At 44.3% G+C, this 14,740-nt stretch overlaps 1 protein-coding gene across 1 annotated transcript in view; it reads left to right on the plus strand.

The window, feature by feature from the left end:
* Window positions 1-14,740, plus strand: part of WDR59 (WD repeat domain 59) — an 885,758-nt gene that overhangs the window by 617,870 nt on the left and 253,148 nt on the right. Inside the window, exon 19 of the mRNA XM_078670030.1 lies at window positions 499-632. Within this exon, the coding sequence (XP_078526156.1) occupies window positions 499-632 (134 nt within the window). The remainder of the gene's footprint in view (window positions 1-498; window positions 633-14,740) is intronic.

The raw sequence follows: 14,740 nt of genomic DNA on the forward strand, positions 1-14,740 counted from the left end.
TAAACCTTCTTCTTTTGCTCCACCTTCATCTTGTGCTTCACTCTGATGCTTTATATAAAACTTGCCCCTCTAGAAGTGCAAGTACAAAAATGCTAAGATTTGCCACACGTCACTGCTTATGATTGTGTTAGGGCCAGACCGTTTTTTTGGGGGGTTTTTTCAATTTCCTCCACCCAAATGATAAGACATAGATGGGGAAATCTTTCAAGTATAAAGTGTATACAAGAAACAGAAGTGCTGTAGTTGTACCAGATTTCTATATCTTACAAATATCTCTAGTTTTTTTTCTTCCCCTTTCTAGGCTTGAACTTTTATGCAGATAGAGGAACTAATTCTGCTGCTGCCCCGTTTTGGAATGTACCAAAGTCTACTCCCTTTTGAATGCTCATCTATTTCAGAGTGAACTAGAACCCATTGACTGTACTATAATGTTGGGCATGTATTGCACTACCTTTCTTTGAAGCTTCTTGTGCTAACACATACATTTCTCATTCCTAGAAATCGCGTCGCTGGAAAATGAAGAGAGAGAATGCAGACACTAGCAGTCGCCCCATCAAAGCTGCCGGGAAAGTGATAATCCAGGACATCTCCTGCCTGCTGCCTGTGCACAAGTCACTGGGGGAGCTGTATATGTAAGGAGGTTTTCTTAGCATTCCAGGGCAGATGATGATGGGCACTGTCCTAAATAAAATGCACATTAAGTGTCCATTATGTGATGTTGTCTCTCATGGCTTCACTTCAACTTATTGGGACTATGACTGTTTGGTTCTGGCTCTGGGCTGCTTCTTTGCCTTGAGGCCCTTTGCAGTTTTCTCCACAAGAGCACAATGTTTTCTACCCCATCATACTTCTCTCTCCCCATCTCTCCGATACTCTTGTTTTGTCTCACTCTGCTTTAGCTTCTTTCCAGTGCTCCTCGTTTCTGTAGCCTTTTCTTTATCTGCTTCATAGGTCATTTCACTATGAGCTTCTGTTGTAAGCTATATCTCTACAACAACAAGAGTACCAGAGGGTCAAAATAATAACAAGGAATGTTTGGATAACGGCTGAGAATTAGTACCACTAGCCATATCCCAACTCTTCTTAGTAAAATAAGAATAAGCCAAACAAGTGTATGGTCTTGAACACCCATCAGTCACCACTCGGAACCGCCCTTCATCATTTGGGGTTCCAGGGACCCACACAACAAGCTGCCTGATGACAATCAGAAAAGGGCCTAATAGATGATAAACGGTCACTTTTTTGTCAGGAGTGGTTGGTTGTATATATATATATGAGTGGAGTGGCTAATGGGGTAACAAACTAAAGTGCAGTGCAGAAAAACTGTGATACCAAAAAATGCGAAAAAAGTGTAGTTAAAATTGGTTTAGGAAGCAGAAAACTATTTTTAATCGGATATAGCTTCCAATGCCAACATTAAAAATAGCAAAGACAGAGGAAATTTATAAACTGTCTAGTAGTGGAACGTGGTCAACATGTTTCAGCAAATAACGGCCATGTGGCATTGCTTTCTTCAGGACCTTGTCAAAACGACTACTGCTACTGCACACAAAACCAAAATGTGAACAAAATAAAATAATAAAAAGAAACAGTGTTCTAAAGAAGTGAAACAACTCAGATACTGGTATAAAAGTCACCTGGACCTCCTAGGTGTACTCTTCCGTATCTTCTTACAGATTCGGTTGTTCACCGATGTGTAAGATGTGCAGACCTCACCCCACCTGGCTGCGGCTCAGGACATAAGTGAAGCACCGCTCTCTCCGTCGGTACTCCAACGCGGCATAGATGAACAACCGAATCTGTAAGAAGATACGGAAGAGTACACCTAGGAGGTCCAGGTGACTTTTATACCAGTATCTGAGTTGTTTCACTTCTTTAGAACACTGTTTCTTTTTATTATTTTATTTTGTTCACATTTTGGTTTTGTGTGCAGTAGCAGTAGTCGTTTTGACAAGGTCCTGAAGAAAGCAAGGCCACATGGCCGTTATTTGCTGAAACATGTTGACCACGTTCCACTACTAGACAGTTTATAAATTTCCTCTGTCTTTGCTATTTTTAATGTTGGCATTGGAAGCTATATCCGATTAAAAATAGTTTTCTGCTTCCTAAACCAATTTTAACTACACTTTTTTTGCATTTTTTGGTATCACAGTTTTTCTGCACTGCACTTTAGTTTGTTACCCCATTAGCCACTCCACTCATATATATATATATATATACAACCAACCACTCCTGACAAAAAAGTGACCCCACACTGCCCACAGGAGGGACCGTTTATCATCTATTAGGCCCTTTTCTGATTGTCATCAGGCAGCTTGTTGTGTGGGTCCCTGGAACCCCAAATGATGAAGGGTGGTTCCGAGTGGTGACTGATGGGTGTTCAAGACCATACACTTGTTTGGCTTATTCTTATTTTACTAAGAAGAGTTGGGATATGGCTAGTGGTACTAATTCTCAGCCGTTATCCAAACATTCCTTGTTATTATTTTGACCCTCTGGTACTCTTGTTGTTGTAAAGGTTTTGAAGGGCGTGTATCCAGAGCACAGTCATTAAACTAGCCCTAGGGTCCCCCATAATTGTATGTGTTAGAATTGTAAACTATATCTCTCCATGTCTGTTTCTGTCAGGGGCAGGTAGTCCAGTCTCCTACTCTGTCAATTTGAACCCATTTATTTTCGTCTTCCCTGTAGCCCTGACTCTGTCTGTCACCTCTGGGATGGCTCTCTCACCCCCTCTAGATTTGTATGATTACAGAAGTCATGCCTGATTTCCAGACCTGCACAATACAAGGGCAGTTAGGCTGTCCTTGTAAGAAGTATTTCCACTGTCCCTGGAAATGTACAAACTAAATCCGACTAGAAGCCCACTAAAGTGCTATGGGTCTCCTTTTGGTTGGGGTAGGGGTAGACTGTCTAGTTCAGAGAGCACGTGTTGCTCAAAATAAATGGACTGTATAAAAAGTGTTATATTTTTATAAAAAGGAACAAGACTATTATTTTATTTAGTAAATATGCAGCAATTTTAAGAAGTGATTTGGCATCGAGCTGCTTGGGGAAATTGTAGTAAATATATTACTAACGCCTGGCTAAACAGAGGTTGAGGCAATGATAAACAGGGACTTATAGTTACAGTTATGAGATGTTAACCTAGTAGTAGTGAAGAATTTCGGCTTCTTTCAAATGCTTCACAGGGTGTTTAACTTATATAAAAGTTCAGGGCCCCTTGTTTTTTCGGAGGTTGGGGGGTTTGTAGGATCTTGCTCTCTGCAGTGCAGTGGCAATACTGGATCTGTAGAAGAAGAGAAAGAGCAGTGTTAGCCAGTTTGTCTTCCTTCCAGGAGGAGGTAACAACTCCTCCAATGACTGGCACAACCACACCATATAATACACCCCATTACCTCACAGGTACACTGTGGCATGTTAAACAGGGATTTAACAAAATAATTCTCCTGTAGTGACAGCACATTAACATTGACTATTCATCAACTGTGTTTTTTGCAATTTCACCCTGAGTGTGCTGGGGATGCTCAGACGTGAGTCCCAGGCTCTCCACACCACTGGAGTCAAGCTATCCAGGCTGATGAAGGCTGATAGCCAGAAACCGGTCCTTGGATGCTTGATTCCGGTCTGGGAAAGACATGGCTTGGTAGTTGGGACTGGACTGTTCCAATGAGGCACAGGGTCAGAGCTGATTTGCATATAGCCAGTGTCTAACCCAGGGTGGTGTGGAGTGCAAACAAACGATGGATTTAGGCCCAGATCCTTGTACTGGGGTGAATGTATGACATTGTTCTACATTCTGTCCATCAACTATGTTTTTTGCAATTTCACCCTGAGTGTGCTGGGGATGCTCAGACGTGAGTCCCAGGCTCTCCACACCACTGGAGTCAAGCTATCCAGGCTGATGAAGGCTGATAGCCAGAAACCAGTCCTTGGATGCTTGATTCCGGTCTGGGAAAGACATGGCTTGGTAGTTCGGACTGGACTGTTCCCATGAGGCACAGGGTCAGAGCTGATTTGCATATAGTCAGTGTCTAACCCAGGGTGGTGTGGAGTGCAAAAAAAACGATGGATTTAGGCCCAGATCCTTGTACTGGGGTGAATGTATGACATTGTTCTACATTCTGTCCATCAACTGTGTTTTTTGCAATATTCATCTTATTTCAGCACCATACAAGGCAGCTGATTGTGCCTTAGCTCTATAAACCTCTAGAGCTAGGGACACATATTTTGTAATCTATGCAGTTTGATGATCACTGCTGCTCTGTGTAATGCTCTGTGTAAACCATAGCTCTGCTCTTCTCAATAATCTATTGTCAATGTTATTACTCAAGCAATCAACTTGGGGCAACTTAATCAATACACACATCCTCCAACCTCAGTCCACCCCTAAAGTACCATATATTTTGTCTTTTGGATGTTGATATCAATGTCCTTTGTGTTAAAAAAAAATGTAGACGTATTGAGATAATCATAGTGTCATCGCCAAAGAGTAGACCGATATAGGTGTTTCATCTACCCTGGGTGAGTCATGTATACAATCTATAAGTGTATGGATGATATCATTAATATATAAGGAAAATAATGTATGAACTAGTACTCATCCCTGTCACACATCTCTATGTTCTGTTATTTCACAGTCCCTATCCCAGCAAACCTGAGCATAACTTTTTTCGTCAATGTGAGAAGTTGGCCTGGTATATGATGTTCACTATTCTAGTGAGCACCTTGCACCAATCCAAACAACCCTTATGGTGATGGTTATAAAGTCAGCCTTATAGACCAGCTATCCTAGTGGTAGCATGGACAAAGCAGTTTTAGGCTAAACTCAAGAGGGCATGTGAAGCCAGCTGTTTTACCATATGCAATCCTTTTAATACCAAGTGAAAGGACACCACACAGGTTGTATATCAAAATATATATGTATTTATTTCTAACACAATCCTCTGAACTCTTTATGAGGTCAGAGGCACCAGCACATAACAAGATACTTAATTAAAATATAATAAGTTGCACAAAATACAGTAATGCCCTAGGGGCACTTCGAACCATATACTAAAATAGTGGTATAAGAACCACGTCACGAACAAAGGAAAGGCCTAGGGCCTGGAGAATCGCTGGGGCTATGCTGTACTACCAAAGGATAGGGTGCAGGAGGCCCATGGGATGCGCATGCAGTGTCTTTACACGCACGCAAGTTACCATAGAGTTAGAATGGGAACGAAAGAATTGGAAACTAGTTCTTTTAGGACACTTCCGGATGGACTAGAGAAAAGCTACTTGAAACTAGGACATTAGGATAGTCAATACCCACAGGAGTACCAAAATACTCGCTTTACCTCACCGACAGGAAGCGGGTGCATAGGTGTCAAAGTGTGTCGGGTTTCGTCGCTGATTCCTATGGAGCCTTGGAGAAAGATGCTGCAGGCGACCAGGAGAGAAGTGTCCGGGTGGATCCACGGGCGGATCGAGGATGAAGAGCACCTGAAAGCAGAGGGAACAGAGTCTGGGTCACTAGCCAGTGACCAGGATGGAACCAGGAAGGAACCAGGCGATGTCGCGAAGCAATCAGGTGACGTCGTGAAGCTTGTCTCTGCAGCCACGTCGACCAGGAGGTGTCGACGACGACCAGGAGCTGGATACGGACTGTCCCACGAAGGCTCTCGCTGTCGGCGGGTCGGCTTCCGGATTGGAGTCAACAAGCCTTGGCACAGGCAACCCACTCAGGAATCGAAGATGGCTTCTTAATCAGACCAGCAAGTTCTGATGGGCTTCTCCGTTTCAGGGAAGCAGGGGCCAGTCTGGAGCAACCAGACCAGCGGTATAAATCAAAAGGTTCATTGTCACAGAGGCCACTAGCCAACGGGCAAGTGAGCGGACAGACGCGTCGAGCAGGAAAATGCATAAGGGCCCCACGCAGAACTCGTGGAGTGTGGAGGGCTGATCTTCGGTGCAGTTGGTGCTCGGGCTGGGGGTTCTCAATCCCCAATGCACAACTTCGAGGGTGCCTCAGAAGTTGCACGAAAGCAATTCGCTGGCTTTCCAAGATGGCCGGTCCCACGTCTCTCGTCGCCTCCACGGGTCTCAGCTCTGCTGTGACTGTGGATCGGGCTGTTGGAAGTCTGGAAGTCCGGGTCTTGTCAGGCTCTGTGCTCGGGCTCCGGCGGGAGCCTCGACAAAGCAAACCGTTGATCTCTTGATGGTGCCTGCTTGCACAGGGTGGTCACTCCTTGACCACAAGGGAGATTCTTCAATCTTCTATCTTCAGGTAGAACGTCGAAGGTCCAGAGTTTCGTTTCAAGTGTCAGTCAGGATAAATCTAAAGTCTTGGGACTCAGCTCCTACCTATATACCAAATTTAGGGGCTGGATTACCTGCTAGGTCCCTCCTATGGGTGGGACCCAGGAAGGGGGTGGTTACACCCCTTTCCCTTTGTCCAGTTTCGCGCTAGAGCTGGGGCTGGAGTGCCCCAGCACCGGTTTGAACTGGACTATGCATGGGACACCTTGTGTGCCCCAGGAAGTGTCTCATTTCATTCAGCCCTCCCTGCCCCAATACACTATAGCCTGTCTGTGGTGGTGTTAGCACCTCCCAAGACAGGTAACCTATTGTCCAAGCCTCCCTCGCTGGAAGGACTCCCAGCAGCAGGAGGTCAGACTTGTGTCTGTGGCAGTAGCATCCATTTTGTGATGCTGAGGCTCTGGTTAACTTTAACCGGGATTAGTAGGAACAACATATCTTCTTTCTCTAGAAGGGTGGAATGCTACCCCCGTCGCCAGAACTGGCGAGGGGATAGTATTCCAAAGCGTATGACACCTTACACGACATGTTTTGATAAAGCCAAACCAAAGTTAGCATCTAACCGCGAGGTTAATAATGCACTTAAGAGTATATGGTATGGCTATATCATAGAACAGCTATAAGGACATGGTTACGAAAGCTGCAGACAGGCTCAGCTCATGCTAGAGCACCATCTCACATAAAACCAAGCACTCTGCCTTCAGGATTGTTAAGGCCTGCCATAGGAGTGACTTATAGGTGCATATGTGTCTATATATAATGGTAGGTATAGGAATACTACACCTAAGCAAGGGGTGATTACACAACCTTGTCCCAGCTGAGTGATCAGCCAGTTGTGTCAGTTTGGATGGCCAGCCAGGGGTGGCAAAAGATATGCTGCAGCCCCTGGTAGGCCTTGGGTGCACCAATCCCTGGGTACCTATGGTACACTGTACAGGGACTCATAAGAGTGACCCAAATCCCAATTGGTGATGTACCTAAAGTACATGGTGTGTGATTTAGAGAGAGAACAGCAGGGCTGTGGGTCTGATTAGCAGGCCCACAGCCACATTAAGTTGAAAACCAGTGAAGCAAAAAGCAAAATAATGGGGTGACCCTACTCTCCTACAGTCAATTTTTGCAATGCAGGGACAGTCATCAACTTGATGTTATTCCACACAAGATATCTAGAGACTAGGTTGAAAGCTGTCCACAAATATGCCATATAATTGTCCTTTCTTGAGCTTGATGTACTTCCATAGAATCAGACAGCCTAAACACCTAGTCTATAGTGCTGTCTTTGGCTTCAAAGCTAGTCTGCAATGGAGAAATGACCCGACCCTCACTGATCCACTGCTCTAGCTTATTCAAAACTTGTTTACAAAAATTTTCAAGTTATTCAAAAGGCTTTTTGTCTTGTAGTTGCTGGCAACACCACTATTGATTTTCTTTTATAAATGGTTAGAATCTTGGCCCTTCGCCAGCTATCTGGAATAGCCACACCAGCAACTATGGCATTGGACACTAAGTTGATGTAAAGGGCCCACACTAGAACTTCAGAATGAAAAAAATGTCATGGGATTTTGTCTCGGCCAGGGGAGCCTTGGCAGGGAGACTCTGACCATCCTAGTGTCAGAAAGGGAAAAACAAACGAGTGATCCAGTGAAAAAGAACGGTTAATGACAGATGTTAATGAACTGTCTTTCACTGACAAACCTCAGGATTGCTACAAGAGTACAAGTTTGAAAAATGATTGACCTAAGTGAAGAATTGCATAAAGTTGTCAATAGTGCCGCAGCCACGTTGGCTACTGCGTGGACTAATATGACAAAAGGACTTGCTTTGGCCAAGGGCCCAAGGGTAATGGACTCTAGCCTGACGGTTAAAGTAATATGCAGAGATTTAATTGCTAGTGCGAGTTTGAATTCGCGTTTATGGCAATCACTTGTGTACCAGGATATTTTCCTGGGTTTAGTTTGTACAAGATCTCTAGGGGCTTGAAGGAAATCTTCCTTAAATAAGGAGTGATGCAGCTCAAAAATAGGGATATCCCGTCTAGGGATATGGGCATATGGAACAATGACTGTATAGAAGAAATGATATATTTCACTGTGAAGTACGTTGTTGGACAATAAACTTGGCCGTTTAATGGCCCGGCGATTGTACTCAATTTAGATTGAATTGAGAAATCCACCTTTTTATCCCACAGTGCTGTATCCAGTAGAAATGAATCAATCCTGCGCCTATAAGTCACTCTTTCTAAAGTATACAATCTATTGTCCGATTTAGAGCAGCCTTTGCTCTTCCATAGGCCATGCAAAGTTTAAAAGAATCAAGATTGCTCCCACTGTAAAAACTTGTATGTGATCGGCATGAAGACAGGGAGTGCAAATTACTTCATCTTCCCCCTCTGTGATTGAGAGTATGGAATCTAACGATTGAAAAGTAAAATTGAAATCTGCTGCGGCCATAAGGAGAGGCTTCTTGCTAAGGCTAGTCAAATGTTTATCTAATCAATGGTTGAGTCTTAGTTCTACGGGAAAAAATGGTTATGAATGTTATACAGATTCACATAAAGCCTATTGCTTCTTCTGAGATGCAAACCTATTACGTCAGGCAATGGGTATTGAATCTTTTAACTCAACTATTTACTTATATTTTGACCTAAGTAACAAGTCCCCCATGTGATGGTCATTTGACACAATCATTATTGCACTTTTTTGTGTTGATTTTATAGTATTTATTCAAAAAGCTTTTTAATAACTTTGCAGAAATGGCATACTTTTATTCAATGTGGATATACTCTGTGCTTTTTACTGATGTTAACCGAGGATGAAGTCTGCTTTGCTTTTGCATCTTTTTAAAAATATTTTTTGAAATGTGGGGAATCATTGCTTTTTTAATATATGAAAAATTTATTTTGTTTTTATGGTGTGCACCGCATGTATACATAGTCTTATCATTTTATTTATAGTCCAATAAAGAATATTTTTTATTTAAATTTTGAGTCCCCCAGAAGCTCACCTGGCCTCGGATGGAAGTCCCTTAAAATTAAAGATTAAAAAATGCAGCTTATAAAAAGGCTCTGTCAAACAGGTTTCTTGGCACATACAAAGGTGATATTCATCCAGAAGATCCAACTATTCAATCAATCAATCAGTCAATCAAAACAACTTTATTCGGTTTTGCAAAAAGAAAACCATAAAAGTTACAAAACAATAACATCTCATTTAAAACTTGATACATTAAAAGTACAGTTACAAAACAATCACATCTAATTTAAAACTGGATACAATAAAAGTACAGTTACAACACAATCACATCTCATTTAAAACTTGATACATTAAAAGTACAGTTACAACACAATCACATCTCATTTAAAACTTGATACATTAAAAGTACAGTCACAAAACAAGCACATCTCATTTAAAACTTGATACATTAAAATTACAGTACATATCAGTAAATATGGAGCAGATGGATCTATATAAGAAAAAGTCACATTTACCAAGTATTCAAACAAGAGGTGCCCTCTCCCATTAAAATAACTAAAATTCCAGGCAGGCCCTCGTTCTTACTGTGGATTTCAAGTAGCACACAATTAAAAAAAATACAGTCTGGCTTCAACAATTGCAGGTGCCGAAATGCTGGGCGGACTTGGCTAAAATCCAACCTCTTTAAAATGGGAAATGAAAAATGTCTCTGTGTTACCTCGTAAAATTTCCCTAGTAACATGAAGTGTAGCAAGTCCTGTGGAGACACCATCGCAGCCACAGGGTGCTATCACCTGTCCTCTACTACATCCTTTTAGAGCAGCAAGTAACAAATGAAAAAGATCCAAACGAAACCTGGACAATAAAAATGCTCATATGTGGACAGAGATTCCAGGAGGTAAGGCTCTGCTGCCGATGGGTTGGTTTTTAGCGCCAAAAATGTGCGGACGCTGGGTTTTCGCAGTTCCAACTCTCTCTGTCTAACTTACTAATACAGCTAAAGGCTTTCTCGACAAACTCCACATCCTTTTTTGCAATGATGTCATGATTTAAAAAAAAAGTTCAGGGCGATCCAACTCTGCAAAGCAGCCTCTAATGTAATTCAGCCATGGAATCCGGGACATATGGTCGAGGCTCACACAATCAGTTATAATCTGCTGGCTGAGAGATAATTCTTTATTCAGCCAGCACTTGAGCCAAAACACTAGAGGGCGCAGAGCTAGGGTGTCACATGAGAAAGGTACCCCAATTCCTCATGGACTACCAAGATTGATGATCCGTTTGGCACACCCAACAGACGTTTTAGAAAATTATTCTCGACCACCTGTAATACATCTGTAGTGGTGTATCCCCAGATTTCGCTGCTGTAGCAGGCAGTTGCTACACTTTTAGCCTGGTAAATTTTCAACAAGGCTGCAATCGGGCGCTTGCCCATCTTTGCAGCAAAGTTAAAAATGGCAGAAGTTATTCTGGAGAACTCCCCCTTTTTCTTCTGAATAAGGGGCCCCCACTTCAGACAGTTATCCAGTAAGACCCCAGGTATGAAAACACTGTCGTCAAAGGGTCCTTCTCAGAACCGACTGTAAGAGGATACTTTTTCATCGGCCGTTGCCCTACCTGAAAAATATAGGATATGGCATTATTAATTGCCATATCTCGAGACCTCATGAATTTTAAAAAGGTGTCTAACAAAGTTTGGAGTCCCCTGGCGGTTCTGGCTATGAGGACTGCATCATCTGCATATAGTAGGACAGGGAGACCCCGTCGCCCTACATGCAAGAAGTCTGCCCCTGTGCCCACCAAGGCTCCATCAAGCTCATTTATGTAAAAATTAAACAGGAAAGGGGCCAAAATGCAACCTTGCCGTACCCCTCTTTCGATTTTAAAATCCCTAGACACCCAGAGATCTTGGGCATATCTAACATTCGCCTTGGTGTCTATATGTAGATCCACTAGGACGTTCACAATGTTATCTTGCACCCCCATCGCCCTCATGGACTGCCACAGCTTTGCTCGATTGACGCAGTCAAACACGGATGAAAGGTCCATGAAGGCCAGGTAGATTGTGCCTGGGCGGGCCATCGAGTATTTACAGAGAATCAAGTAAAGGTTTAGACATTGGGCCACTGTCGACCACCCTGGGCGAAACGCATATTGGATGTTGGAGATGGTGTTATGCTCCTCTGCCCAGGAAGATAATCTTTCCAATAACACTCCTCCCACCACTTTTACTACTGAATCGATAAGGGAGCTCACCCTATAGCAGAAAGTGCTGTTGCGATCCTCATTTTTAAACACTGGCACAATGGTGGAAGTGGCCCAGGATTCTGGGCAACCGTCCCTGGCAGCAGCATTAAGAATCGCCACAGGGATCGGTGCCCAGAAAGATGGGTCTGATTTATAGAGATCCGGAGGGATGCCATCTGGACCCGGGGCCTTGTTACTGGTTAGGCCAGCAATCCCCGCCTCCACCTCTATCTGCTCAAAGGTCACGCTGTCGGTTTTATATTCCCTAGTTGGCTGTCCATGGAGAGCCATAGAGCCCTTACACATAGTTTGAAAATGGGACACCCATTCTTCCTCCGTGATGTGGGAGCCTAGGTCACTGCCTGTGTCTTTCATAAACAGTGGTCTGTTGACAATTCCCCAGAACCGTGAGCTGTTCCCTAGGGTACTAATTTCTAAAAGCTCATTCCATGTCTCCTCCTTAAGAGCTGCCTTGCGTATGGCTAGGACCTGTTTGTAATCTGTGCGACAAGCACGTATATATGGTTGGTTTCTCGAGGTAACATTCAGGGCCTCCTTCAACTTTCGTGCCGCCTGGGAGGAGGATGAATCAAACCATCTAGGGTTTGGAGTAACTACCCTGCGTGCTGGTGCACTTAAAAGTTCTCCTGCCTTGGTAGAAATGGTGTTAAAGGCACTGAGAATGTCCCTCTGTAGGGTGCCTGGCAAAACCCAGAGGGCAAGTTCGACAGCACATGAGTCTCTCACCTCCCTATAAAAAACATCGGGATCAATCTGTGACCATCAGGGGCGGCCTTAGGCATGTGCAAGCTGTGCACCTGCACAGGACCGCCAAACCCCAGGGGCCGCCACGCAAATATATATCCTTAATATAATAATCCTCTGAGGATGGATACATATTTGGGTGGTGGCCCCTAGCAGGGATTTGGCGGCCTCCGGCTCTGTATCACTTCAAAACACCCTGACCCTCCCCACTTCACCGGCCACCGTGCCTGCATTCCTCCTGGTTCCTGATTGGCTTCTTTTTTCCCTACCCACTGCTGGCCCGCTGGTACAGGCGTATATAAGCCACGGCCACCGCCATCTTGCTCAAAAGCAACTATAACCTTTTCCTCTCTCGGCGGGCGAGTCGTCTTACAAGTTAATCTATAGTTTTTATAAAGTACTGGTGTTAGCGCAATAGTCATAGTTAATATCTGGTGGGATAGTGGGCACACGACATTCGCGTACCCATTGCAAGCAAAATGAAGAGAATTCGAGTACATGAATCTGGTTAGTCGAAACGAAAGAGAAAGGCAGATCAACAGGAAGGAGCAAGCCGTAGGTACTCTTCATCGAACGCCTTTTCTAGACGTTTTATTATAACACCTTCCTGAGCTCCGGGGGCTCCAACCCGCCCGGACCCCCTCTTCCGGGGCCCCCTACCTACGCTCCCTGTCCAGGGCCGCCATAAGCCTAGAGCCGCCCTTGCGACCATTTAAGACAACAACTACCGTCCGTTGGTCTTAACTTTCCCGATATCACCACACTAGGTTTTCTAATTAAAAGTGGGCCGCTCAGGTGTACACAGAGAGGATTGTGATCACTATATACACTGTCCACAATGGTGAACCCATGAAATAGAGACTGAATTGGTGATGAAATTAAAATATGATTAATGAAAGATCCACTGCCTCTCCCTTTAAAAGAAGGGACCAGAGCTTTACTATAAGGGGCGGAGAGAGACATTAATGTCATTAGGTCAAATTCATTGGGTAGGTTGTTCAGTTCCTCCCCCCTGATTAGAGTGCTCAAAGTGGAGCCCCCGCATTCGGTGTATTTATACATTACTGTATTCTTTGGGTCTCCACATGGGTGTATGTTAAAATCACCCAACACCATTAGAGAATGTGAAATAAAACCACATGTCTTCCTTATGTAGAAGCCCAACTGGGTGATGTTACTTTCCCCATGTGTACTATTCGGTGCATTATAAAAGTTGATCAAGCCCATACTGGTATTCCCATTCTTAAGAACCATGGCCTGGAGACCCTGGCTAGAGGACGGAAGGATCCGGACCTGACAGTCCAGTCCCAAAGATATATAAATGACCAGACCACCCTTAGCTCTGCCATATACTGACGGGGAGGCGGGGACAAAAAAAACCTTAAATCCCTCCAAAAACAGATTGCAATTCACCAGCCATGTCTCCTGAAGACAAATTACAGAAAGGTGCCTAACAAACTGCTGCCATATGGCGTCCTGGAACTTTTCTGCCAAACCTGCTATGTTCCATGATAAAACATTGTTATGCAGTTTGCGGGGGGGGTCACCTCTCTCTGTGCAAATGGGGGTTAAACCTCCTGCTGGGGCTTAGATTCAACTATCAGTAGGGGGTAAACCTTCTGCTGAAGCTTAAACTTGACTGTGAGCTAAGGAGAAATATGTAATCAATCGCACTCCTCCAAACCTGATAGTGTAGAAAATCTATTAAATAGTGCTATGGGATGGGTTGGTGTGGAGGCAGGGTAAAGCCCCACAGATTGGTTTATGCTGCAAGATACTTGTGGGTGCCATTGATCCCTTGCCATAAGAGACTTTTGGTGCCACCTGTCTCGGGGGGGGGGGGGGTATCCATAGCTCTGGGCCCTTTTATGTGCACTTTAAAAGAACCCCAACGGTAATGCCTGTATTACAGACCCTGGAATAGTGGGCTAACAAACGAATCCCTGGACAGGGTTCTTTCAGCTAGGGAAGCTCTGTTGAAATTCACAATTAAACAATCGCCCTCTCCCGGTTTCCGCGCGCTGCCTATCCAACCAACTCGATGCACCATAATGATACTACGTTCAACCCTGAAGTCCACGGTAGTGTTGTTTGTTAGCCAGTGGAGTACCTTATTTTTTAACTGGCTAAAATCTTCATTTGTCCCGGGGTGAGCTGTGGCACGTTCCCCAGGATCACTACATAAGGTGTGGATTCAGGAGGAAGTTGGACAACAGGTAAATGTCCGCTGTATGCCTTGCGGGCCCACTAACCGGCCTCCAGGAAATTGAGAATCCCGCTCGTGATAAGAAACCGTCAGAGCCCGGCTGGATACCTGATTTTCCCCTGGGCCATCTGTCTCTGTCACCCCCCGGACTGTATGCGCCCTCAGGCACCCGGTGCGTTGCTGATCTCTATGGGTGTTTCTAGGGTTTGTGGGTATGCCTGGGTTGACAACAATACTGGATCCCGGGGCT

The sequence above is a fragment of the Lissotriton helveticus genome, chromosome 12 (assembly GCF_964261635.1).
Source record: "Lissotriton helveticus chromosome 12, aLisHel1.1, whole genome shotgun sequence".
Taxonomy (NCBI): domain Eukaryota; kingdom Metazoa; phylum Chordata; class Amphibia; order Caudata; family Salamandridae; genus Lissotriton; species Lissotriton helveticus.